Raw genomic sequence first — 25913 nt, 5'->3', positions numbered from 1 at the left:
GCTGATATCCCTCATAATTACTGGAAAAAACTGCTCTTAATTCTTCTGACGTGTAGTTGAAGCTTTTTCAGGCTCAGTTGGGCAGTTTTTGTTAGTGCAGCAAGGTATGGTCGGGAGTGTGGGATCAGGATGGGAAAAGAGATCTGAGGTTTTCCCTGTCCATCAGCAGAGAGGCTGTGACCAATTGTCACATCACGGGCAATTTAGGTAAAACCCCTCTTGATGGCACCTTAGCCTCAGCGAGTGCCAAGGTGGTTTCTGATGTCCTCGTGGGCAGCCTCTGCCCACGACCGCTCTTGGGCTCCTTGAACCTCATCCCGCTCCGTCTCCCAATAAACCGTCTCACCCCGCGGTTAATGTAGTGCTGGAGCTCTCTGTTTCCTTGGCTTGTGACCACAGAAATACCTTATTAAAGGCAGCTCCTTGGATTTCCTTCTGCTGCCCTGTCACTTGCTGCTTTGGAGGCTCTTGCATACGTGGAGGCCAAACCAGAGCAGCCCCTCCAGGCTGCCAGGCCATGTGAAGGGCGTTTTGGCCTCAGCCTGTGCCAATCAGTCATGCCTTTAAGCGCAGAAATTGTTACAAACCCGCCTGAAATGGTGCAATTTTTTGTTTTTCTGCCTTCAACATCTCTCAGTTATACAGTATTTTATGAAAAAAGTGATGTCCAACCATTCAACATAAGGGATGTGGAGACATACGTTAAGGAGTTTATTTTAACCGTTATGCATTTAAATTGTCCCATTAGAGTGGACATGCCCTCCCCTCTCCCAATAAAAAGTGGTTTTAAGAGAGCAATGTAGGTTCTTCAAGGAATTATTTTTTGCTATATCAAAGCTTAATCTGCTCCTTATTTTATGAAACGATGATGAATTTATACAAACGAAGCAGTCTGCAGCTTAACCTCTGTGGATATATATGTGTACTTTGTGTGCTTACCATGTGGTGTTTTTATATACTATTACAGACTGTGGAATAAATGAGTTTGCAACAACTCAGGCCCTCAAGGCATCATATGGCTGCTGCCTTATCCCATGCATTGAAGCCCAGGTAGTTGCAGTGTCTGCAGCAGCTGCGTTTATCCAAGCTGCTATTCTGTCCATCAAAAAAATAGGAGCATTATCCATAATGTTCTCCTGGAATGGCTTTTGGCCATATGTGATAGCATCGTGAGCTGGCATGGAAAAAGGCAGGACATTTAATGCCTCTACTATCCAACACTTCTTCTGTGTCTGAAGGAGTCACAAATATAAAGGCAACTTTTAAGTATTAAGTTAAGGCAACTTAACTTAACTTAACTTAAGCAGTGGTCCCAGAATGCTTGAAATGCTTGAAACCAGACCCATGTACTGCTGAATACTGCTGAAAGACGTTAGCTTAAAAAAAAAAAAAAAAAAGGCATATTTGCTGACTCTGTATTTTGTAGTGGAACTGAGCTCACTTAGATCACAAGCAAATTAAATATTCGTATCTATTCCATCAAACCTAAGAATAGATTAGTTTAGCACTGGGGCAGAAGGGAACACGTGCTTACAATAAGGTTTTCTAATCTCCTGTATCTTGCAACATGATTATCACTTACTAAAATAATGTTGTTTTATTGATTAGATTTGCATCAGCTGAAAGCTGTTCTGTTTTTTTGTGTGTATGTTTTTTTTTCTGCCTAATTACCCTGATAAATCCAAGAGAGGCTGTAGAATAAATTAGATCTGGAAGCAGATTTCTTTTTTCCTTTAAAAATTTGGCGCTCCTCCAGGCTTGAGCAGAACATTACTTTGTCTGTGCAAAGTCTTCAACACTCAGCATTCCAACATATTATTATTGTCATTAACTGATTACAGTGAAGCAGGGTGGTTTTTCTTTTCAAGCTGCTCTGTTTTGATTATGGAACAGAAGGCGCTGTGTTCCCAAAGCCATGCAAGAGGATTGCTGCTGCTGCTGGGGAATGTAGCAATCTGACCCCAATTTCTGCAGAGCCCTGGGGGATATAGCAAAAACCTGCCTGCAAATCATGGGCACCTTTGTCCCAAGGACCTGAGCAAATTTCTCCTCTGTTTGCTCCTCTCACAGCCAGCAGCTAAAGCTCTCTTGCTTTTCTCACCTCCAAACTTCAGGTAAAGCAAATGCTTCCGAGGGTTTCAGACATCATTATACCCACCTAACCAGTCGCAGCAGTAAGAACAAATACCATGAAAAAAGGTGAATTCACATAGTCGTCTTCCTAGGTGCAGCTTAAAATTGATTTTTTTCCCTGCAGTTTTAATACCCTTTAATTATCTCCTTATGAGAAAAATGGTCTCCCATTCGGTGCAGCTGGACTCCTAATCAAGCTTTCGGCTGCTCCTGGTTAATAGGATATATATGTGCTTTACGTGACAGGATTAATGCAATGCTTACAATGCCTTATGTACAAAATCTAATGGAAAGGGAAAGTCATCTTTTACATCCTAGCGTGTGAAAATTCTGTTTTTTAAAAGTTGTTTGTTTGGATGCTACTGCTAAACATCCAAGCAACCCCTGCACAAGCTCTTGGTAAAGGAGCATGGAAGGGAGGAGAGGGCCCTGGAGCTCGGGAGCTCTAGCAGCATCTCAAATCATATAATTTACAAGTAAATAAAAGTTATATCTGTATGTATTGGAGGAAAATGAGCAAACTGCATATATAACAAACCTTTACGAACATAAAGCATTAATGCGTCTTCTCTTGTTATTCTCTCCTTACATCTATATGGATTCATGCAGTAAGGAAAGGAGTGTATAGTTTAACAACTGATTACATTTAAATGCATTTATGCAGTAGAAAAGCCATTAGTTTTGTAGCATACAGTCACTTTTAATAAGCACAAAAAATGTTTCATGCAGGAAGATTTATGCCCTTAATATACTAAAGTTTAACCTGTGTCTGCTTTTAGGCATAAGTCAAAAGTAAATGCCCTGCTGCTCTGCAGCTCAGACCCAACTCTTGGAGGATTTGGAGCTGACACCAGAATACAGAAATACTGAAATTTTCTAAAAAGCAGCGATGCCAGCCTGGCTTGTCAAATGCAAGCAGCTCAACATCGCGCAACAGTCTTTGCCTACATAAAATGGAGAAGAAAAAGCCGTCATTTGTGTAAAAGCAATCACTGAAAACTAAGTCAGCCTTTTAATTTTATCCACAGTGTTTCTCGCAGAGGGAAAAAATGGGAAGAAATGGATGAAAACGGCCTTATCCATCCTCTTTAGCTGGATAAGCAGAAGCTCCAGCATCCTTTTAACCAGCTGGAGCGCCCGGCACTGGGATCATGGGGAAGGGCTGAGTTTGTGCAGCTGGTTGCTCCCGTGGGCTGCGTGTGTAAGGCTGTGTCCAGCTCTCGTTAAAATGCCATAACAATTGAGTTTCCATTGATTTTTCTTATTTGAAACTATAACAAATCAATCAGATGGAAAAAAAAATGTTTTTCATAAGCAGGGTCCTTAGCAATACACACATTAGAGCACTGTTACACTGCTAATCTTTTGAAAACCGATTAAAGACCCAAATTAAGATATTTAGATCTAAACTACAATCAAAGGTGAATTTACATAGTCTTCCTCCTAGGTAGGCCTTAAAATTGATTTAATGAATGAAATGATATCACTGCAACATGTCATGGATAATGTCAGGGCAAGTAAAGCGCTTGTTGGTGCATGTTTGCATTTCAAATGGAAAAGAGGAATCCTCTGGGAGTTTCCAGGTGTTTTGTTTCTGGATGTGATCAGCAATGGCCCTTCATTGCTACCTGCTCTATTGGACGTGTTTTTGTTGGACCATGGGGGAAGGACAAGGTTATGTGGTGGATTCAATTTGCACTTAATGGGGGAAAGTGAATTGCACTCATTAAAACAGCACCCAGTGATTTCCTCGGGCCACATTAACCTTTTCTTCAGAAATATAGCTGGTTGGTTTATGCGGAGCTGCAGAAGGGCATATAGTCAAATGAGTAGTTCTTGAAATAAGTTTTGCTTTTGACTTTAGGAGACTAGGGTTAAATCAGCTGTGATGTGTCAAGGCAGTGACTAAGGGGTAGGTGGCTGCCCTCTTCCTAGGGCACCTAATTCCCGTCGGAAAAGATGGAAACAGGACCTGGAAAACGTCATCCCCAGCAGAACAGTGAGGTACAACCAGAGCACAATATTCCTGTTTACCCCAGAGCAGCGGTGCGGGAGATCTAGTGGGAGGTAGCAATTAAGAGCTGCAAATATCAAAGCTCAGCAGCAGAAGTGAAGCAGCGTGTTGATTCATGGCAATTCCCCGTGCATTAAAGCTACGTGGAGTACAAAACCCAAATCATTTACCTCTCGAGACAAATTACTGAACGTTATCATTTTAGTGACCCAATCTACTCCTCATTGTTGAGTGAGGGAGATTATCTACATCCAGCGAATTAGGGATTCCTGTTTGAAGGGAAATTTATGACAGCCTAGCACATCATTTACATATAATCACAAGTATTAGTACTGAAAGTTCCCTTAGATGTTAAAAAAGGGGGGAACAACTGTTTTAATGGCAGGAATTCAGGCAGTGCCCAGCAAATTGCCTTGCTGTGGGGTTCCTCAGTGCAGTCCCTGGAAGACGTGGGGCGATGCTCAGACCTTCCATAGAGCCCAGCACAGCTGGAAATGCCGGGGTGGTTTCTATCCGTGCACAGGCACTTTGGTGGGGTTAATCCCATCAGCAAGCAAAATTTTTTGCTTCTATCTCCCCCTTCCCCATCTGTTTGCTCGATCCCTCTCAAGATTTATTCTTTCCCTGCATGCACGTCAAGCAAGGCTCAAGCTAATGCAATTAGTGGAGCTCTAACGAAAGCAACATCTGCACAGGAAGAGCTGCAGTTTGTCGTGTTGTTGCAGGCAGGAGCAATGTCAGGCACCTTGATGCTCCTGCAAAACACTGTCCATTAATGGGGCCACCCATTCCAGCTCCCCGTCCCTTTGGGGCCACACGCTCGGCCGCACGCGCAGTATTTCACCATGCAAATCTCCCTTTTACTTACACCTGTGAGGCAGGTGCCAGGTTGTTAAAAGAAAAAGGAAGAAAGGAGGGGGAAATATGCCCTGCGTAAACATTTGCATTTTAATTTTCTTTTAATTTCGCTCTGCCTGTTGTGTGTTTACCAAGGCGTGCAGCAGCTCGGTGCTAACGGCGCGAGGCGGCATCGTTAAACGCGCGCCAGCTGCTCCCGGGCTGGTTCCTAGCGCGGCGCGACAGGAAGAGACGCACGCTTTGCTTTAATAACTAACGCTTCAACACAAGGAGCAGTGAAGGAAAAGCCCTGACACGTTTCTTTGATAAAATACTGCCTGGGAGCTCATTAGCTGAGCAGGCTCCGTGCGAAGCAGAAGAGCCGACCCTGAATCTTGTGCTCGGAGAGTCCCGAAATGAAGATACTCAGTGGGAGGTTAATCCTAGGGATTGACTTTTCCAATGATGATTTTATGGATGCCTGGTGAATTCCCAAATAAACTCTTTGCACCTGCGTCCGCAGCTGTGGAACAGCGGGATGTTTGGAGGTAGGTCCATCAAGAGGCCAAGAGCATCCACCCACCATGGATGATGCTGGGACTCAGCTGGCTTGTCTATGGCTAAACTCAACAAGGGAGTGGAGGGTTTAAATTTATCCCTCCAAAAGACAAGTTATATAATAGGAACAGGTTGAGTATCATCACTTTCTGACGTATGAAATACCTTGAATTGTAGGGCAATATATATGTTAGGGGGTAAAGCAAGGAGGAAGGTGTGGAGAGGAAGCAGGCTGGCGAAGGTGCTCCAGGCGGCTTTTGGTGATGGAGCAGTAATGGCTTGCTCGCCCTCAAGGCTGGCATTTATCTCACTTTATCTCACTTACATTCAGCTGGGTAAAAATGGGATGTCTAGCCCCGTTTCAGGCTATGGGCAGGGGAGATGGACGGCTCTGGAGAGCTCCATCCCTCCTGGGACGGATGCCGCAGAGAGCGGAGACGAATTATCTTGCCAAGCTGTCAGCTGCAAAAGGAGACAGCTTTGAGGAGACGTTGCTACCTATAATAATGTTAAGAGGTCTGAGAACAACATCATTGTTCGAAATCCTGAGCAAAATTTTGAGAACTTTGCTAGTGAAGAGGAGGGGGGTAAGAGTAAAGCAGGAGTAACCTAGGTGATCCCCAGCAAAGCCATCTCCTCCGTCCTTTATCCTTCACACTGCCTTATCTTTTGCTTCTCTCTTATTCACCTTCACTTGAGCAAACATGTTAAGTTTGTGGTTGGTTTGGGGTTTTTTTGTTGCTGTTGTCAAGTCACCCCAGGCCCTCAAACATTCAGGTAGGGTCTCCTAAGGTTGTTCTTAGTGGGTGAGATGACTCATTTTCTTACAGAGCTTGCGCTTGGTATCACAGCTGTGAAAAAGGAGGAGAGAAAAACGAAAAGTATGAAAGGATGTAATGAAGGGAAAGTTAGGGTACAAAAATCGTCCTAAAATTGTGCATCTATTCAGCTGAAGGCACATGCACATCTTGACAGGGCTGTCAGGGTCCTCCAAGGATGTGATGACACAAGGTCCTGCTGCCAATACGTGTCACCCTCCTTTTAGCTGCAACTCTGCATTCTCCTACCCTTTCAACCCAGGGATTTTCTTAACATGGGCACTGAAGGAGTGACTAGAGGAAAAAATGCAGAAAATGGGAGCTTTCCAGATGCCACTACTGTGTTTCTTACAAAGCAGATACAGCACTGAGCAGAGGTGGCCAAACGGGAGAGCCTGCAGTGCTGGAAGCAAATGGTGTGACCGGCTGTGCAATGCTCCTTCTAAATTCCAGTCACCTTCCCCCCAAACTTGGTGCTCATTTAAGGAACTCCCTTTATGACCTGACAAGTGTCCTCATCCTCTGCATTTATTTTGATTTTGTAGAGCTTTCAGCCATGGCTTATTGCTCCTAAGGAGTAAAATATCTGTTACTGCCAGAATTATAAATCTCCTCGTAACGGGGGCTATGTCCTTTTGACTATGGATCCCTTTAATTATCATCAAAAAGTGCTGTCATATCACACTGAAAATTAGGGGACTGATGCACAGTGCTTTGCTGACTGTGCCTATTATGTGCACCTGAGGAAAACACTTGACTCCCCAAACTATTAGACAGTTATGAGAAGTTCAGAGAGAAGTCAGCAATTGATGGTCTATAGGATCTTGTTCCTCAGCTTTATCTGAAGAAGGAGGCTAGAAATGGAATCATAAATCCAAGGAAGTCCTAGAGCAGAGTACGCTTGGGTGGGGAGGACCTCGGGAGGTCACGGCTCATCTGACCAGGGAGGTGGAGAGGGAAAGGATGTGCTCATGTCATGTGCTCGGCAAAAGATGGACTAAGGCTAATTCATGGGGTTTTCGTCATTGCTTTTTCTCACCACTGGAAAACAGCTAGAAGAGTCCCTAGATGTTGTGGGCATTTTTGTTTTTTTGTTTCATGTGCTGTGCATGGGTACAGTTAGGTAGCACTCGTTTCTCAAAGTCCAAGGAGATGACCTAAAAATTTCCCCTTCAGTGCTCAATAGCATCTAACATGCAAGAAGGATGAGAGGTAGGATGAGAACCATGTGACTAATCTCCCCCTTCCCCAGTTGCTCAGATCTCAAGTCTGGTAAGAGCTTCTTAATGGACAGCAAGGCCGTGACTTGGACACGGACACTACCTCAGGGGCCCCCACGCTGAAGGGATTTAATGGAAATAAAAGGAGGTGGGCTTGGAGTTAATTGTGATTGCCCCTTTTGTTTTATGTTCTCATACAGTCATTAATTTTATTGCCTCTCTTTTGCTTTGCTTGTTCTTTTAGTTTTATATGAGCAAACGAGGCCAGGGGGTATCCCAGCCTTCCAGAGGCAGCAACTTCGCTGTCGTTGGATCCGAGTGCGGCGAGGGGCTGCTCATGCCCCCAGCTCTGCCCGAGCTACCCCACGGGGTGAGACATGGTCAAGCCCTAAGGGTCGGGATTACTTTTCTGTGTGTGTGTGTTTGATTTGACTAAGAGATGAGCAGTCTCTTTGAGATGGCTTTCTGGCAGTTTTCAAGAGCAATATAAGAAATAGTAATGAAAGCAAAAGTTGTATTACATCATTATTCATTAAGATTTGAGATGCTCTCAAGACAAGGTAAGGTGACCCATGTCTTGCTAGCACAATATGTGTTCATATCTGTTGGCAGTTTGGGCTTGGCAACAGCAGAAGCCTTTCATGATCTAGAGGAAAACTTGTGTTTTCCAGGAGCATGAAGGCCTATGTGAGGGCTTGGGCACAGCTGCGCCCAGCTGGTGGCTGCCACTGCCCATCTGTGGCCCAAGGGAGTCCAAGGATGATGTTGCCCAAAGACAGGCACTGGAAGAGCTGTAAATGAGGCCAGGCAACAACCGCTTTGATTACGTTTCTGTTTTCTGTGGGCATAGAGAAAATGAAGCTTTCCCCATTGGCACTCTGGTGGGTGACATGTTGAGAATTTGTTCGTGTTCCTTCTGCTCTGTTCGGGGCCCTGTTCGTGAGCCTTCTGCACTGAGGCACATTGAAGTTTCTTCAATGATGGGGGTTGGTGGTCCTGGCCTCTGACCTTAAAAAGCTACCAGACCATGAATCACCCAATGGTTGAGTTTGGAAGGGGTCTCTGGAGATCATCTAGTCCAACCCCCTTGCTCACGGGTCATTTCGAGTGGGTTGCTCAGGACATTATCCAGGCGACTTTTGAATATCTCCAAGGATGGGTATTACACGTTATCTCTTTATGGGGAGTAAGATTTTTGATACCAGACTCTTATTCTTGCAGTTTACGGTCTGACAACAACCGTTGAAACTCAACCCAGGCCCGGAGAAACTTTGCGATTTTTCATTTAGCGATTCCTCAGATTTTTTGAGTTACCACAGAGTGTAAGAACCCTGCTCACGTCCCTGCAACCTGCCTAGCTAACTGCAGAGCCTGGTTTGCACCCTGGTACCTCCTCTGTGCAGAGCCACCTCCCAGGTAAAGTTTTTATTTTAGTCTCTCAGAGGATTTGTGGGGCTAATGATTTTGACACCGGACCTTTGTGCTCAATCAAAGTATAGAAACACTTGGCTCAAAATTAAGTAAACGTGAAGTTATTAAATGGCTCGTTATTGGAGATGAATGAGCACGAAGAGGGTCATTGTCCTTCTTAACACATCCAGGTGGTCACATACATCTAATAGCCCAGAACAGGGGGGAGTCATCAAGTCCTGCTCATGCTTGAGAAATTACGAAAGGCACGTCTCAACTGGCCCCTTTCATGCAGAAAATAACTTAATTAATGATGGTTTTTAATAGGGCTGCTTTTTAGAGACCCCACTGGTACAAATGAAGATCAAAGCACACTTTTAATGCGAGGGCTTCAGTGAAACATATGTCTCTTGTAATAATTGAAGGGCAGCAGCGTGGAAAAGGAGCAAAGTTCCTGGGCACCGGAGCTCTGTCAGATTCAAGGATTCTTGGGACCCTTCAACTCTTTTCAAGACCATGTTTACACAGCTCTATTCTCTTAAGTCTTTCTTTTCTCTCTGGAACATTACTAAAGCAAAGAAATATGAATAAATTAAACACAACGTTAATTATTTACCAACCTGAAGATCCTCTTCCTGAAGAACTCGGCACCCTCCTCAACATCATCTGCAGCATGGCTCTTGCTTTATTTTTTAAATTATCCAACATTTCTTTCAATTTTTAATTCCCTTCCCACACCATTTAATAATTAATCATCTTTCTCTTTAGCACTTTTTCCAAACAGAGCTGCAGGGCTTATAGAGAGGCCTCAGAGAAAAGGCAGAGTGAGGCAGTTTTCCTGGTATCCAGCAGCTCATATCTCTAATGCAGCCTTCACCTGTAACCTCAGTTTCCCACCTCTAGACAGCCCTTGAGGAGACAAGTTGGTGCCTTATCTCAGTTGACAATAAACTCGATATCTGTTCCAGGTCTTCCTTGTGCTGCTCAGGGGCTCCTCCTGGAGACCCATCATTGAATATCCAAGTCAAGGATGATTGTGAGTGTGCCTGGGTGGTCAACACTGCTCAACGTGGGTCTAGCTGGCTTGCCCTGTTGGCAACCATCCCAACGGGCCGGGCTGGCTCCACACTGGGTCAGGTCCCATGTTGATCCTGCTGATGGACAGGACTTTCCGTAGGGCTTTTCTGCACTACTTATTATATGCTAAAAGCAGAAAAAGTGGGGAAAACGATGACTTGTTTAGAAGACCATTATGGGCTGAGCCTTTGTTAAGGTCAGGCCTGTTCCTGTCCTGTCTAACCTCTGCAGGAATTGCTCTTTCCCCCCATTGCCAAAGTTTTCTGACTACTGTTGTGCATTCCCTGATACTTTGTCCTTCTGTTGTTTGGCAGTTCGCTCTGTACTTAGTCCTGTTTTTCCCCCTCTGTCTTTTCTCATCCTCTGCGTTCACATTCTCTCTCCTACTGTTTATTGTCTTTGCCACCACCTCCCCGCAGTGATTCTATCACAAATCCTTTCACCTATTTTTTTTTTATCATTCATCCTGCTGCTATTTTAGCTTGGTTTTCACTCTTGATGTTTCTTAGTGGTGCTTCCTACCAACAGGCCATGCTGGAGATATTTTGAAGTCAGTAAATTTTTGTGATATTTGCGTATTTTCAGCAGCAGATGGACCTAGAATGCCAAATTCAGGTTTTGTTTTCCCTTTTTTTTTTTTTTTTAAATGACATTTTCATTTGCTAGTGATATATTCTGATCTGCGCAAATGAGAAAAAAAAAAGAATATCTGGAATGACATTTCACCTGTATTTTCTCATTTTCTCAAAGCTTTTAATGAAAAATTTCTTTATTTTTCTTTATCTCTTCTCAAAAGGGATAACAATTTTAAAAAGGGCTTAGAGGATATAACTGCATCTGCACGCATCCCAGTGCTCAGCAGAGCACTGCTGTAGAAAAGAAGGTCCCTTTTTGTATGGTTTTTGCTACTCAACTGCAATACCAAAATGCAAAGCAAATATATTTAGTACATCATTTCTTTCAGGAGGGCACCCACAGGGAGATAGTTACCACAGTAACCTCGAGTAAGGTTTTAAATCCCTCAGTACAGAACACGTGCAGCAGGGCACTGGGGGATGTTTCTCCTGGGGACTCTCTCCTGGTGTCAACCTGGATCTCGTGCAGACCCGAGGAGGGATCCCAACAGCTGTGGCTACAACTCGAAGAGCTTCCTTCCAGCTCCAGGAGAAGGAGGATTCTTAGCATCCACAACAAGTTTGCCCTTATCTAAGCATCTTTCCCTCAAAAGGAGGAAGCTTTCAAAGGTTCATTAAGGAAGGAACAGGTCATGATAACTCAAGCTATTGAGTATTGCCAGTTTCCTCACCAAGCTGTGTGCATCCCCCTCGGAGAGCTGGCTCACGGAGAAGAGCCCCCACAAGGACAGAGTAGCCCAAATAGTTCGATGACACCTCCAGGATATTGAAGACATTCCACTGCATGGGAGGGAGATATAATCTGACCCTTGCCTTCCTCTATGAGCAAAAGGCAAAAGTGACTTGGCACAGCACCGTGTCCATGGCAATCCTGGAGCCTGGGAAAGGAGCAGGAGCCTAGTGCTAGGAGTTGGGAGCAAAGTAGTCTTTAATAGTGGTCTGGTCTGAGCTCTGCAACCCATTGGGGATTGCCGTCCTCCCAGGCAGCACAACTCCTAAATACGCAGCCCTCAGAGGCAGTTTCTGCTATAACCCAAACACTGAACTCCCCTGCGATGAGCTGTGAGCAACGCGTGGTCCCAGGCAGTGCCTAATACCTGCACAACACAGGGGGCTGCACACTCCAGCCGCCCTGGAAATGCGCCTTGTTCATAAATTCAGATTAAGGCAATTCACATACTGGATAACACCTAATTGCTATTTAATACTTTCCCATCCTAATCTGGTTACAAAGGACCAAGAATTATTAGGATCTTTCTTAAAAGATCCCTTTTGATGAAGAAAATATTAGCTGGGAGTTGCTGGCATTAGCTCTGGGTGGCGAATATTGGTGGCTTACTGCAAGCTCCGCTTCCACTGGCAAGGAAGATATTTCAAAGCCCAAAGCTATACAGAGACTTGAAAATGAAGTGACACACGCATTGGAGAACAGTTCGAGAAGAGCTCAGAGAAATAAAACACGGCTTTATAAGTTAAATCTCCCAAGGCCTGGGAACACGTAACCCTGATGCATTTGTACACAGCCTCCCCGGAGGCTCTCGGCACTTCATTTGCCATCAGATAGGCAGGTGGGTTTTTGTTGGTGGAGGGCTATGTGAGCTGGGGATACTCCTTTATTATTGTTTTAGCAGAAATCCCAATTTCATCCTTATAAAGGGAATATAAGCAGTGATTTGGTCTGAGTGCTCTGAGCATTCCCATGGCTCACGGGAGGCACTGCTGCTGCCTCCGTGTTGGACGTGTCTCTTGAGGACCCCCACGTTCACCATCCTCTGACTTCTATTTTTCAATCTTCTAGTCTACCCTCAGGCTCAGTGTTTATATCCTTAGATTGAACTTCTATGAAGTGTCTTCCAACAGATAAATATAGATACACAAATTACATATATATGTTGAAAATGCATGTATATACCTTCATTTCTTGGTCTTACGGATGGATAGTGCTAAACTTCTGCATGAATTTTAAAGCTAAGAGTCAAGCTGATCCATAAGTCCCTAATGAGTCAATGCTAAGTGCAGCATTTCCAGGTTTCTCTCGCTCCAGATGTACTCGCTGCTCAAGGCCCAGTCTTCAGCAGGGGCATTTCTGGCTTCTCTGGTGTCATTATTTGTATGATACGTTGAGGAAAGATAAAAACTCACCACATCTTGGGCTTTATTCCTGATCAGGTTGGTTGCAGCGTTGGGTTTTCAGTGCTCTGAAAGGCCTTCTTGCACCCTCAAGCAAACAGCTCCAGAGGTGCCGCTTCCTAACTGGAGCTGCCTCCCATCTCCAGGTTCTGTCACATCCTCCCTCCAGGATTTTTTTAATTCCTTGGAAGAAGAAACAGTGTCTCACACAATTGTGTGTCTTTCTGATAAGACGTTTAAAATCAAATTTCTGATTAATTGCAGTCTGGCACCTCAAGGTCCAAATAGATTCCTAAAATATTTCATGCTTGAGGAACTAGACTGATCTCCTCCTTGCGTGCAGCCGCTGGGAAGGCAATTGGGGAGGGAGGCTGTGAATGATACCCATCTTTCAGAGGTGACTGCTGTCCATCAGCCTCCTGTGGTTTTAATTAAAAGGAAGGATTTAGCTGTTATTGCCTGAAGAGGGATGTTGACACCAGGCTCTTCCGCAGTTGCTTTTTCCCATTCTCTGCCTTTCCATGGGCTCAGGATCGAGCTTCGGAGGGAGGACGAGCTCGCTGAGGCCGGGGTGCTGGACAGACCACGTGCAATTGCACGTGCCTGGGGACCACGCTGTCCCCAGCTAACCAACCACTGAGGGGATTTACCAATTTGCAGCACCTTTTTGAAACACCCATACATTCATTTTTACAACAAGTTGTTACAACCTGCTAATAACTTGAGCAAATAATTTCCCCAAACATCTTGGCATGCTACTCTCAGCCAAAGTAAGTGACCTTGATCCCATCCATCCTGACAAACCCCTTGCAGACACCACTTGATGTTCATATATGTATCTTATATGTTCATACATAGCTGGCTATTGGGGAAACAGAGGCGGGTTTGGAGAAACAGATTATGTAGGATCTGCCCTCCGGGTTTCTGTGTGGTTTGCTGGAGCATTTCTCTGGGAAAAAGGGGGACAGGCATGGGCTGCCTCCGAGCAGGGCTGCAGTTCCCATCCTCACTGCTTCCCTTCCCCGAGCCCTGCATGGAGCGGGACACGCTGACGGATCGGGCCGGATCAGCTTGTCTACGAATACCGAGGGTGGGTAGAATTAGTGGGAGCAGCTGGGAAGAGGCAGCGGTCGAGCCGAGATCCTCGGTCCACCCCCTGCCCGTACCAGACCAGCCTAGTGCTTTCCACAGCTAATTCCCTCTCTCTTCATCTCGGCACAATAAATGGCAAATAAGGGCACAAAAGGCACATAAGAACTGAGCTAGGCTTTACTAGGAAATGAATTTAAAAAGATGTAAGCATCTAGGAGTGCAAATAACTGCCCGTTTTCTTTCCCTTCCCTTCCCCTGGGTTATTCTTCTTGTTTTTGAACGTCTCCGCGGCGTTGGCGTGGCGGGTTAACCGTCCGGTGTGGGAGCGAGACGCGTTCCCGCACCGGGATGGAGCAGAAGGGAATGGGAGAAAGTCATAATGCACATATTGGATTCAGGCCACGCGCAGGGGAGGGATGTGGAGCTGCTGGGGTCGATCCGAGGGGTCTCGCACCGCAGGATGTGACGTCTTTCGTGTTTCAGCCCCTCCGGCGCTCCTCAGAAATACAGATTTTAAGGGTTTTTACCACAAACACGCGCATGGTGAGGCAACCCGGGAAGATCAGATGCGATTTCTGCCCAAGTCCATCGTGGTGTTCCTGGGTCCTTCTGCAATGGCTTCAATGCGAGACCAGGCACCATCCAGCAGTGAGAAGCAGGATCAGATCGATGGGTCATTCCCACCACTAACACAGCCACTCTTGAAGTGCTTGAGTACAAAAGAGCAAGAATCAAAGTATTTTGATTCTCTTCAGGTCTGGCAAACAGTTAATTCCTCCTCCTGGCTGAAGTCCTTGCCCATGTTTGCCGATGGGAGAATCTCAGAAACGGGTTAACTAGACCAGCCCCATCCTGGGACAGGCTCAAGACTGTCCCCATTTGTGTGTGACCTCCGTTTGTGTAACCTAGTCTTAAAACTGGAAAATGTGCCTGTACTGGATCCATTGACTTGTGCCTTTGGCAGGTTTTATTTTAGATCAGGGCCGTTAAATAGACGTATACTGAATACCCAGCAAGGGGATAAGCAAAGCGCCAGCACAGCGGCGTATTTAAGAAGTCACCACTCCAAAAAGCAGTAAACTAGGGATGAGCAGGAACATATAAACGGAGCCTGCAATAACTGTTAATGTGTTTTAATCTGCAGTGCTACCCACCTGCCAGTTAAATTTCATGATGCACTTGTAATAGTGAAATATAGCGGGCAATAAAAGGGCAGGAGCTTGGGCAGGAGCAATGGGCAGTGAGGCTGGGCTGGCCGGCGTGATGGCTGTGGCAAATGAAACACTTTTCACTATAAAATTGTCATTCCTGGGTCCTAACAGCCTAAGATGGATGAAAAAAATATCTGACAGCTTTGAAATCACTGGGGGAGCTGCATAATTACCGGTGCTAATTAGATCCTTGCAACGTGAGCTGGGAGAGCAGGCCAAAAAGGCGAGATTTTGAGTAAATAAAAATGACGGAGCGGGATTTAATTAAACCGGGGGTGACTCTGCGGGACCCATGGACTTTCGGCAGGGCGCTGCTCTCGCCAGCGCCAAGTGTGTGATTTGGTCAGGAAGCTGGAAGAATGCACCTTGCCATGTTGCCATTAGGCCTTGCCTACTTTTGTATTTGCAAATTTTAATTTTTTTTTTGCGGCAGTGACAGAGCATGATGTGGGACCGACACCTATGGAGGCTTTGTGGGTTTGCTGCTGTGGCTTTGTTTGTGCTTTACTCTCTTAAGGAATTAGCGTAAACCCATTAGAGAAAGCCCTAATCCCCTATTGCAAAGGGCAGGGGTGAAGGGACGGGGGAAGCTCTGAGTTTTGGGCTGTGTGAGCCCATTTCCCGGTCGGCTCTGGGGTGGTCACAAACCTGCACCAAACATTTTGCAGTATCGTTGGTTTGGAACTCACAGTGTGTTCAGAAGAGTTAATTAGTTATCACCCATTCCACAGAGTGAGTCAGGGACATGCTGTTCCCAGCCAAAAGGGATGGAAAATCCGAGTAAAAAGAGGAGCAGATTGAGAAAGGCTGCGACCCGCACCAAGCAGGGTGCTCAGGACCCTGAAAGCAGGACTAAACTGGTTAAAAAAGCACAAGAAATGGTTAAAAAGGCAAGTTCCAAAAGCCATTCCGACTCAGGGGTCTTTTCTGAGGGTTTTTAACACCAGAGACAGCTCCTGCTCCAGCCGAGGACGACGTGTCCCGATGCTCAGGCTGCACATGAGCCTGCGACGGGCACCTCGAACCTGCAGCCCTTTGCCGCAGAGTCTGCGCGGGACTAAGTAAGCTCAGATTAATGCTAACGAACGTCGCAGGAATCCCGTTATTTATAAACACAGGAGCGCGGATAAAAGTCGGGTCGCCTGGGAGGCGGCGGCGCCGCGAGCGCTATGAATAACGCAGGGAGGCCGGCGGCGCGCGCGGAGCGAGCGGGAGCCCCGGGGCGCCCTGGAGCGATGCGGGAGCCCCGGAGCGATGCGGGAGCCCCGGAGCGATGCGGGCGGCGCGGGCTGACGCGTGGGGACGGCGCTAGGAGATGCAGGTGAGCGCGGCCCTCGGGGACGCGGCAGCGGGAGTCCCCGGCGTGACGCGGGCCAGGCTGCCGGGTCCTCATCACGGCTCCCGGGGCATCCAAAGGGAATGTTTTTAGCATTGCTCGGCGTTACTGACAGTGTTTCGCAGTCAGACCCCGCCGGCTGCGGAAGATGTGGAGCCGAGGCGGCCCCCGAGCACCAGCCGGGAGCTCAAACAGGGCCCTTGGGTTTTTTCCAGGTCAGGCTCCTCCAATGCACTGAATGCACAGCCAGAGACCACAAAGACTTGTCTTTTTTAAGGAGCTGAGTGCTTTTTGCTTTGTCACATCATGCGGCTCAGGTCTGGGAATTGCAAGAGCTGATGTTAGTGGGTGTCCCCTTGGTGGACGTCCCCTCTGGGGCCAAAAACAGAGGCAAAGCAGCACCTAGGGCACCCGTCACCACAAAGCAGCACCTAGGGCGCCCATCACCACAAAGCAGCACCTAGGGCACCCATCACCACAAAGCAGCACCTAGGGCGCCCGTCACCGCGTGCAGCCGCCCGTCTGCTCGAGCACAGATATACTGCACGTTTGCCATTATTCACACTTCATATTTTAGCCTACACCTTGGCTTGCCACAAACTCCGTCTGCCCTCAGAGCACTCCAAATCCTGGGATTTTTGCCCGATTTCCAAGCACGTGAGACTGAGTTGATACTGAGTCCACTTGGGTTTGTCTCAGGCAGGAGAGGATCTGCCAAGGCAGCCCCAAGGGTGTCCTCTAAAACGTCAACATTTGACCAAAACATCAGCCTTCAAACGGGCTTTTCCTGCTGGGATAATGTGGATATTCCCAGCTCCGTTCTGCTGTACCAGGGCTTTGCCGGTGCGTGAGCGGGTGGAAGCTGGTGCTGACGTTGTGTGGTGCACTAAGGTTGCCTAAGTGGGTTCCAGCTTGAGAAAAGCCAGAAATATCTCCATTTAAATAGTGCATAGACCCTAAGCAGGCCCGCTCGCCGCAGCAGGTCCCGGAGATTGGAATCTCACAATCACGGATTTACAAGTAGATCCTGCACCCGGCAGCCACTCACTGGCGTAGTCGCTGCAATTCCAGCGTGCAGGTATTAAATAAACCTCCTCCTCAGAGGAGAAAATACATTTTCCCAGAGAATCACTGTCCAAGCGATCCTAAAGAGGAAAACGCAAATGTGTTTTTTAAAAAGCAATTAAAAATAATTTAACTTGACACCAGTAGCATTAAACGAGATTTCTGAGGAGCTGAAAAAGCGCGCTCGCTGTTTGGTAGCATGATTGTATTTTGTACAGATGCTTTTAACTTTTTCTGCTTATGGTTGTAAATATTCCTCCTGCAAGCTGCACGTTTCCACTTTTATCTCATCTCCCGGCAGGAGGCACCCGGGGTCAGCGCTGTGGCCGCTTCTGAGCGCCGGGAATGCTTAATAGCAATAAATTAGCAATAAATAAACTACGTGATGTAACCCTGCTGAAGCGCCGGCGGTTTTGGGGCTGGAAACGCTCCGTTTGGGAGCTGCTGGCACGCGCAGAGGTTCAGCCCCGTGCTCAAAACCCAAGCGGGGACTGGGCCGGCGCAGGAGGAGCTGCAGCCGGGCGGCTGCTTCCAGGCTAACATGTAGATTTATGCGGAAAACAAATATAAAAAGCTGCATCTGTTGCAAGCAAAATAGAACCCATCAACGAGGAGGAGGGTTTCTTTCCTTACAGATATAAATATAGTTGCTGCAGTTACTCAGCTTATTATCCTCAGCTTTTTAGGGGTTTTGGTTTTGTGGATGTTATCACTATCCATGGAGGAGCCTGGGAGCCCAAGGCATCTCCCACCCACCCCTGCCAGGTCGCCTCCAACAGCCCAAATCCTGCAAAAAGCTACTGAGGAGACAGCGGTTCAGGGAGTCCAGCCTTGAAATTTAGAAGAAAAAGAAGAACCGTGAGCAGTACATCCTTAATCAGTTTATTGAGCTGTTATGTTAATGCCGCATTCCTCAGAAAGGCTGCATTAAGCATAGCATAAATCATTAGGGAAAAGCAAAGCTGCAGTACGTACTCGGGCAGACCTGAACTGCATTGAGATGTATGTTGGCTCATAAAGATGTGGAGGCAACGCAATAACCCAGGATAATTGTCCTTGCCTGGAAGCTGGGGATCAACAGCAGTGGTAGAGTCAAAATTAAACAGTAATTGGAGAGATAGATGGACCCAGAGCCCACACATCTTCAAGGGCAGAAACATCTCGTTCAGCAATACACAGAGTTTCCCTCTTTTCCCTTGCCAGGAGCTTTCTCCTGCAGACACCGGCACGTCCCAAGGCCGGCGCTGCCTTGGGCAGGGCCTATTTGGGTGCAAGGGGTTTCAGTGGGCAACCAAATCCACCCGTGCTTGGAACTGAACTAAAAGGGCAACCATAAACCATCTTCGAGGAGCATATGAAACATGCCAAGATTTCTCTGTCCCGAACTTTTCTTTGGGTGCATCTTGTTTTAATAGGTTTGGGCAAGAAACAACTCATCGGGGGCGATACTTATATTATTTTTCCTGGAGCAGCGAGGTTTTTAATCAGTTTAAATAACTGATGTAAATACTACGATGCGGCAGAGCTGGTGGGGATTCGTGCATTTGAAATATTCCAGCTATTTCCTTCCTTGCATTCCTTACTGCCGTGCCTATGAAGCCAGTTTATAAAGAGCCTTTTTTTTCCCCACAGCCTTGATGATTACACCAAATTCCAGAGGACTTTTGACTGATAAGGACGAGCCCTAATGACCTTGTGTTTTATTTACCAAATATATTTGCTCTAAGGGTTTTTAATGGCTCTCCTATGTAGGGAGGCGGTTTGGAGTAACCGCGGCAGTGTGTCCGTGTTGGAGGGGGATGTAACAGGGATCGGCTGCTGCCTTCATCGGGAGGGAGAGGAGGAGAGTCCCCACGTCTCAGGTGGTGGCTCCTATGGCAGCAGGTGAGGTGGTCAGGGCCAGCAGGGCCAGGCGGTGACAGAGGGTGCCGGGCGGCTGGAGGAGCGCGTGGGCCAGGGTGACATTGCCCATGGCAAGTCACAGCGCGGGGCGGGCAAGGCTAAGCATGCAGGGATGTGTCTGGAAGCGGCAGGGAGAGCCCTGGAGGGTCTTCAGGGGATTCATGGGGAGGTGGAGGGGAAAGCGGTGCGAGGAGCGGGCCAGAGCGTGTTGGACATGTGCACCGGGAGGAGACAAGGAGCCTCCATGCTTGGAGATACTCAAAAGGCAAGTGCTCAAGGTCCTGGGAGGCCCGGGAGACCCTGCTTGAGCAGGGGGTTGGATAGATGGTCTCCAAGGTCCCTTCTACCCTTGACCATGCTGTGATCGGCCCAGACGGCCAGGGAAGAAGCAGCAGGGGAGGTTTGGGGCTAGAGAGCTCCCAGGCACAGGGATGTTCATGCCAGATGGACGGCTGGAGCGGGCCAAGGGGATGCACGTAGTTACCTGAGGGCTCCCAGGGGAGGTGTAGGAGGGAAGGGTGAGGTATGCAAGGAGGGGAAGAGCAAGTGAGGTGGGAAACACGGCTCCTGCATCAGTAACCACCGAGAGCCGCTGCTGCAGGCCGTGCGGCTCCGTGGGAGCCCATCCCATGGGAAGGGCCCTCGCGTGAGAAGACGGGATGGAGGAATACAGAGAAACACCCGGAAAACCCGGGAGGCCGTGGAGCAGAGCTGCGCTCCGTGCTTGGATCACCAGGCCCGGAGAACCCTCGGCAATCCTTCTGCCGGGCTGCTAATCACTTAATTGCAGCCTGTTGACTTCCTGAGGGGTAATTTTTGGTAATTGTCTTTAAGGCACTTTTGTTAAAGCAATGAGGCAGTATTTGCTTTCTCCTGGTTTCAGCAAAATTTAAGTTTCAATATATTCAAGCTCTAATACCCATTTTGCCCACGCAGTGATAAAGTTTCTGGTGTGCGCATCGGCACATTTCCCAGTGTTTGGGAAGAAAATGAGCCATTTGGGCTATTTCTTTTCAGAAACTGTTTTGGGAACCCTGTTTTTAAAATCCACTCTGTTGTACGAGGACACAGGAGAAAGTGATCTTTGCTTTAGGACAGCAGCTGTGAGCATTTTTGCAGCAGAAATCAGGTAACCCTTGGCAATCAGCACGGCAGCACTGGGGGCCACAAAACTGGAGGGGACGAGGCCTCACGGGGGCTTTTTTGACTGTAGAAATCGAGTCCCGGGGCTTGAGACCCAGAAGGGTGAACCCAGGGTGAGAGGGAATTAGCTCCAAGGCAGAGGGGATTTGGCTGTTCCAGCTTTAATGGGTTTAGTGGAGATGTCAGTGCAAGCGGCCGATGCTGGTGAGGAGACAGATGTTCCTTGGGAAGCCCGGGGAGAGCGGCCCAGGGCACCGGGTGTTTCCTGGGATCCTCATGCAGCCCGGCTCCACAAAACGCTCTTCCATCCCAAAGTACCACTGAACTTTTGCTTTCTGCAAATAAATCCCCCCGTGCTGATCCGTGGGTGCAGAGGCTGCGTTTTCAAGCATTTTTATTGTGAAGCTTTTCCCCCCACGGCTGCAAAGCTGCAGCAATCTCGTTTTGTTCCCTTTCTGGCTTTTGTTTTATTTATCCGCCGAATGAGTAGGAGGAGCTGAGCTGCTCGTGGGTCTCCTTGTCACCTCCGGAGCAGGAAAGCTTGGGATGGCCTCGGATGCGGGGCTGATCCCACCTGAACGGGGCCATGGAGTGTTTCGGATACGTCAAGAGAGCAAAAATCAGCTGAAATCCCTGCCGAGCAGGCTGAGCAAAGATGGGGAAATACGGAAAGTTCACGCTGGGAGAAGGAAATGGAGGTGGATAGGGGTGAGCAGAGGAAAACCTTTCCCTTTCTCAAGGTGCTGGCGAGCATTCACCCTCCGTGTCCCCGACAAACAAGGCGCCACGGGCGGATTAGCGTCATTTCGCTCGCAAATCCCCATCAACAGGACAATAATGGTCAACTCTGCACAGAATTCAGCTGCTTAATCAGATTAGAGCCTAATCCTCCTGGAAACCCTGGCCCGACTTTTAAGGTAAATGGACTGTTCTCTTGGACCGACCGCGGGTCTGATGAGAAGCCTCGGCAGGATCACGGTTGCACGGTGAGGATACATGTTGAGTTCATTATATACAAGAGCACAGTCTGGTTTTGCTAGGGCTGTTTTATGTTTGGGAGGTTAGAGGAGAGGCTGCAGGAGTGATGATGAGCGGGAGAAGTGAAGGCCCAGCCAGCTGAGATGCTCTGGCACCTGCAGACTTGGATGGTGTCCGAAAAGGCCAGGAGACGGAGGCGATTTTAAGGTCGCTTGTGACTTCTCTGCTTCCCCCTGCCTGCAACGCTCTGCAATGTAGCACGAGAGAGAGCACTGAAATGTGCTCGAGCCTGGGCTTACAGTCACGCCAAAAGGGTAAAACAACATGAATTTAGTAGCTTGTGGTAACAAGCAAGCCAGCCTCTCGAGCAAGCCTGTGCTAATTCCATGAAAGCAGCATTTTATTTTTATGTTTCTTTCTGTTTCATAATCAACTCGGTGTGCCTTGTTTGTCTTAAAAACTCCTTTGCACTGAGAAAATAACTGTAAAGAACGTTCTTTCATCTACACGGACTTGTGTTCGCACTCCTCACCTTTTAAAATTTGTATGAATTTCAAGTTGCTCATTGCTTTGGAGAAGCAACCTATTTGATGTAGGCTTGTAAAAAGGAATGCATTACATATGTGTTTTGAATAAGAATATCCAGTTTCTTCTTGTGAAGTGTCCAGTAGAAATATTCTCTCCGCATGTAATTAGAAAGAAAGAAGTTAGGAAATCATCAAACGTGTATTCTCGTTCACCTAACGAGGGAATGCAGTTGTTTGAAGAAACGTTCCCCAACACTGTTCCCCAGTACTGTCTTGGGGCAGTACTGAGATATTAACGGTGCTACGTGTCAGGGAGCTCTCTGCCACCAAGTGTCATCGTTACATTCATGGCACTGAGGGAAAGAAACCTTCCTGATCAATCACACGTACTAGGAGATCCTACAAATGAAGCCTTCCACAAGCTGTAACTATTCAACTGGAGCCTACCGGGCCACCCCTCCGCTTTGCTAAGCAAGTATTAGCTTCCTAAGGTGATCTTGGTATTAAAATACCCTCAAATACCCTCAAATAGTCATGCTGGTGATGCCCAATCCTATCTGCTATCTGCTTCCCTCCCAGCCTTACAGGTATGCAGCTAGTGGACATTTTTTGCCAGTGTAATCCATTCTGGGATCAAAGCTTGACTCTGGCTTCCTCCTGCCATTTGCTGGGATTATTTTTAAAACTGCATTTTCAAATTACTGATTTTTATTAACCAGCATCATTTTCCTTTTTCATTTTAACTGCTCTGCTCTCCCTTGCGTGACACTGAAAGGAAAACAACAAAATGCAGCCCAAGCCCCTTCTCGCTCCTGTTTGCAGCACCAAGGGCTAATCTGTGTTGCTGTGCAGTTTTCTTGGAGTAGATGGTCTAACACTGATTAATCATCTCCATGATTAATGCTGTACGTCTGCACATCTCCATACAGATTTGTTGTATGGAGATGGGAGAAGCAGCTTAATACTCCCAAGGAACATGGAAAGTAAAGATTTGGGGTTGTAAAAGACTGTGAAAAGAGCAGGTGGTGGTGGTGCCAGGCCCATCTCTCCCTTGCACATGGAAAACAAGGGCTCAGCCCATCCGTACGGTATCCAGCATGAATTTATGGGACCAGAAAAGAAAAAGTATCATCCAGGGTCATTCACAGTCACTACGGCCAAAGATAGGAGATTTGGACAGTACTTTAAATGTCAGCAAAGGAGTCGATGTAATCATATGAGCCTGGAGCCTCATTCCTTTTTATGTATTTCTGGGAAATGATCACCACTAGCAAAGGCAGATCATGTCTGCTCCAAACTGCAGAAACTGGAATATATTTTGAGCCTTCTCTGAGCACAGTCTCTGCCATAATCCTACTCTTAGTGTGGAAAAATTATTTTGGTCCATATTTATTGTATATTTCTCCGCTCGGAGCAGAGAACAACAGACTTCATTACCCTGAAAAAATTGGCTTGTCTTCTCTCAGGACAGCGGCAACAACTTTGTGGCCGTTGTAATTTTGTTTTATCTCTCAGCTCCTAAGAAGGACCAGGTGGAACACGTTGTCCCGCATGTGCCTGGGGGAGCTCACAGATCCGCTCGCAGAGTGCGGATCAAGACATTACAGGGGGGATAATAGCCAATCTTTCCATTTCTAGACCCAAAGTGCATGATACAATGGAAAGTCACATAAGCTCTATGAGGTTCATGGTCTTAACGACCAAACGGTGTAACCATGTGGCCCATGGTGAGACCAAACCCTAATAATGTCAATGAGCAGGTGACAGTTTGGAGATGTTAGAGGGAGCATCCGCATCCGAGCACGGAACAAAACATTGACATCCAGACTTGGGGACGTGCATGTGTGCAGCCCTGCAGCAGTGTCACTTGGCAAAGATCGCCGAGTGCATGACCAGATTTTGCTGGAAGGTTTTGCAAAATTGGCACCTACACATTTACATCTTTTTTTGTTTAAGGTATTCATAAGATTCCTCCCTCCAGTCCTCTGGCTGCGGTTTATACTCTCCCCGAGATGAATAGCTGCATAGCAACAAGTTGAAAAGTCGCGTGAGTTAAATAGCTGCAGATGTTTCCCTTCTTTCCCTTCTTCCCTTTCCCCTATTTGGGAGAAAAATGAGAAACTGAGGAGCTAGCTCCCTGCGCGTGCTAGCAGAGGCAAAGCACGGAGCCTGCAGAGGGTCAATATCTAACGGCCGTGTAGAGCCAGTCTTTTACACATTAACCCGTATTTCTAGCCCACAAGAGACGCTTAAGCATGTTCGTCATTACGCCCCAAATCCTATAAAACGCACCAGAGCTCGCGACATGCCTAAACCTCAGCGTGCTTAAGGAGGTTCCTTATGTAGCTTATTCCTGCTTCTGCCAAAAAGTAAACTTTTAATCCAATTAAATGCCGGGATTTAAATACTACACTATAATTAAGAATCATTTCTAGCTCTCTATTCCAGCAGATTCCCAAAGCCGCGAGATGTTTCCTACGTTCCCCCCCCCTATATCCGCTCTGCAGCATCGCTATATGTATTTGCTAGTGAAGGATTAAGAGGCCAGCTGGCTGCTTATTATTTCCTGCAAATATCCTTTCTCAGGTGGTGTTCGGTTAATACTCTCCCCCTCAACCAGGCACTATTAAAAAGCTTCTTTAAACATGTTTTGGCAATAGGAAAATTTACACGTTGCGCCGGGCTTCTGTAAAATAGATTCGATTTAAAGGGAGTTATTTATAGGCTGCTCTTAATTAGTTTCTTCAAATTAAAAGGAAAAAAAAAAGAAACTGAGGGTGTGGAAAGAGGTACTTTGGGTGGCAGGTGCAGAAGGGGTCATGGTGGCACAGGGCCAGATGCTGTAATTAACCATTAAGCATCCCAAAATGCTGGGCAGCCCCAGCCTGCAGCAGAATGGGCCTCCTTGCTTTGAGGAAGAAGCGAGTGTTTTGCCTATAACCCTGCAGCCTGCATGGTTTCACCATACTGCAAAATTGCCTTTTTTTTTTTTTTTAATACTGATTCTGGGAGGATGCGATGGAGACGGGATGTGGAGGGCGAAGCGGGGCCTGAAACCTGCCATGAGGAGCGGGGGGGGCGGTCCCTAAAATCACCATTTCTGGTAAACCCCTCAGTGCTCAGGGCAACTTTTCCTTGTAAAACCGCCACAATCAGGCCGTGCAGCCTCGGTAGGAAACCCGGGGAATGTGGATTAAAAAAATAATATTAAAAAAGTGCTTTAGAAGGAAATTAGTGAGCGAGACCGGTTCATTTCTCCTCAGACGAGGCCGTAGCGCGGCGCCTCCTCAGGGCGGTGGCGCCCGCGGGCGGGAAGGCGCCCGCGGGGAGGGCCGGCCCGGGCGGCGCTGCGCCGCGCGGCGCCGCGGGGGGCGCTACAAGCGCGGGCGCCGCGCGGCGCCTCCCCCGCTGCCTCCCGCGGGCGGCTCGGGCCGGGCTCGGGCCGGGCCGCCCCGCCGCGGGCCGGGCACGTCCCGCCTGACGCGGCGCCTCGCGCTTCTCTGCCGGCAGGACCCCCGCGAGGATGGCATGGATCTAGGCAGCGACGCCGGCAGCAGCGGCAGCAGCTCGGAGTCCAACTCGAGCAAAGTGACGCCGTGCTCCGAGTGCAAGTGCCCGCCGTCGCCCGGCAGCCTGGACGTGGCGGCGCCGGGCGACTCGGACGACGACGACGACGACGAGGAGGAGGAGGAGGAAGGCTACCTGCCCCATGAGCCGCCCCGCCGCCGCCGCCGCGCCCAGGCCGCGCCCCGCCGCGCCGCCTCCTGCCGCCCGCAGCCGCCGCCGCCCCAGCAGCAGCAGCAGCAGCGCCCGCCGGGCGGGGAGGC

The 25913-nt window shown here is 47.8% G+C and overlaps 1 protein-coding gene across 1 annotated transcript in view; it reads left to right on the top strand.

Moving 5' to 3' along the window:
• IQCJ (IQ motif containing J) overlaps positions 1 to 25836 on the top strand; it is a gene marked incomplete at its 3' end in the record, with an annotated part of 88919 nt that extends 63083 nt beyond the window's left edge. The window contains exon 5 of the mRNA XM_088530440.1: positions 25597 to 25836. Coding sequence (XP_088386566.1) covers positions 25597 to 25836 — 240 coding nt within the window. The remainder of the gene's footprint in view (positions 1 to 25596) is intronic.
• Between the last annotated feature and the right edge of the window lie 77 nt (positions 25837 to 25913).

This window comes from Tinamus guttatus, unplaced genomic scaffold (genome assembly GCF_059628265.1).
Source record: "Tinamus guttatus ecotype Peru unplaced genomic scaffold, ASM5962826v1 Tinamus_guttatus_pri_ptg000376l, whole genome shotgun sequence".
NCBI classification, from domain to species: Eukaryota; Metazoa; Chordata; class Aves; order Tinamiformes; family Tinamidae; genus Tinamus; species Tinamus guttatus.
This window is presented reverse-complemented; position numbering and strand designations above follow the sequence as displayed.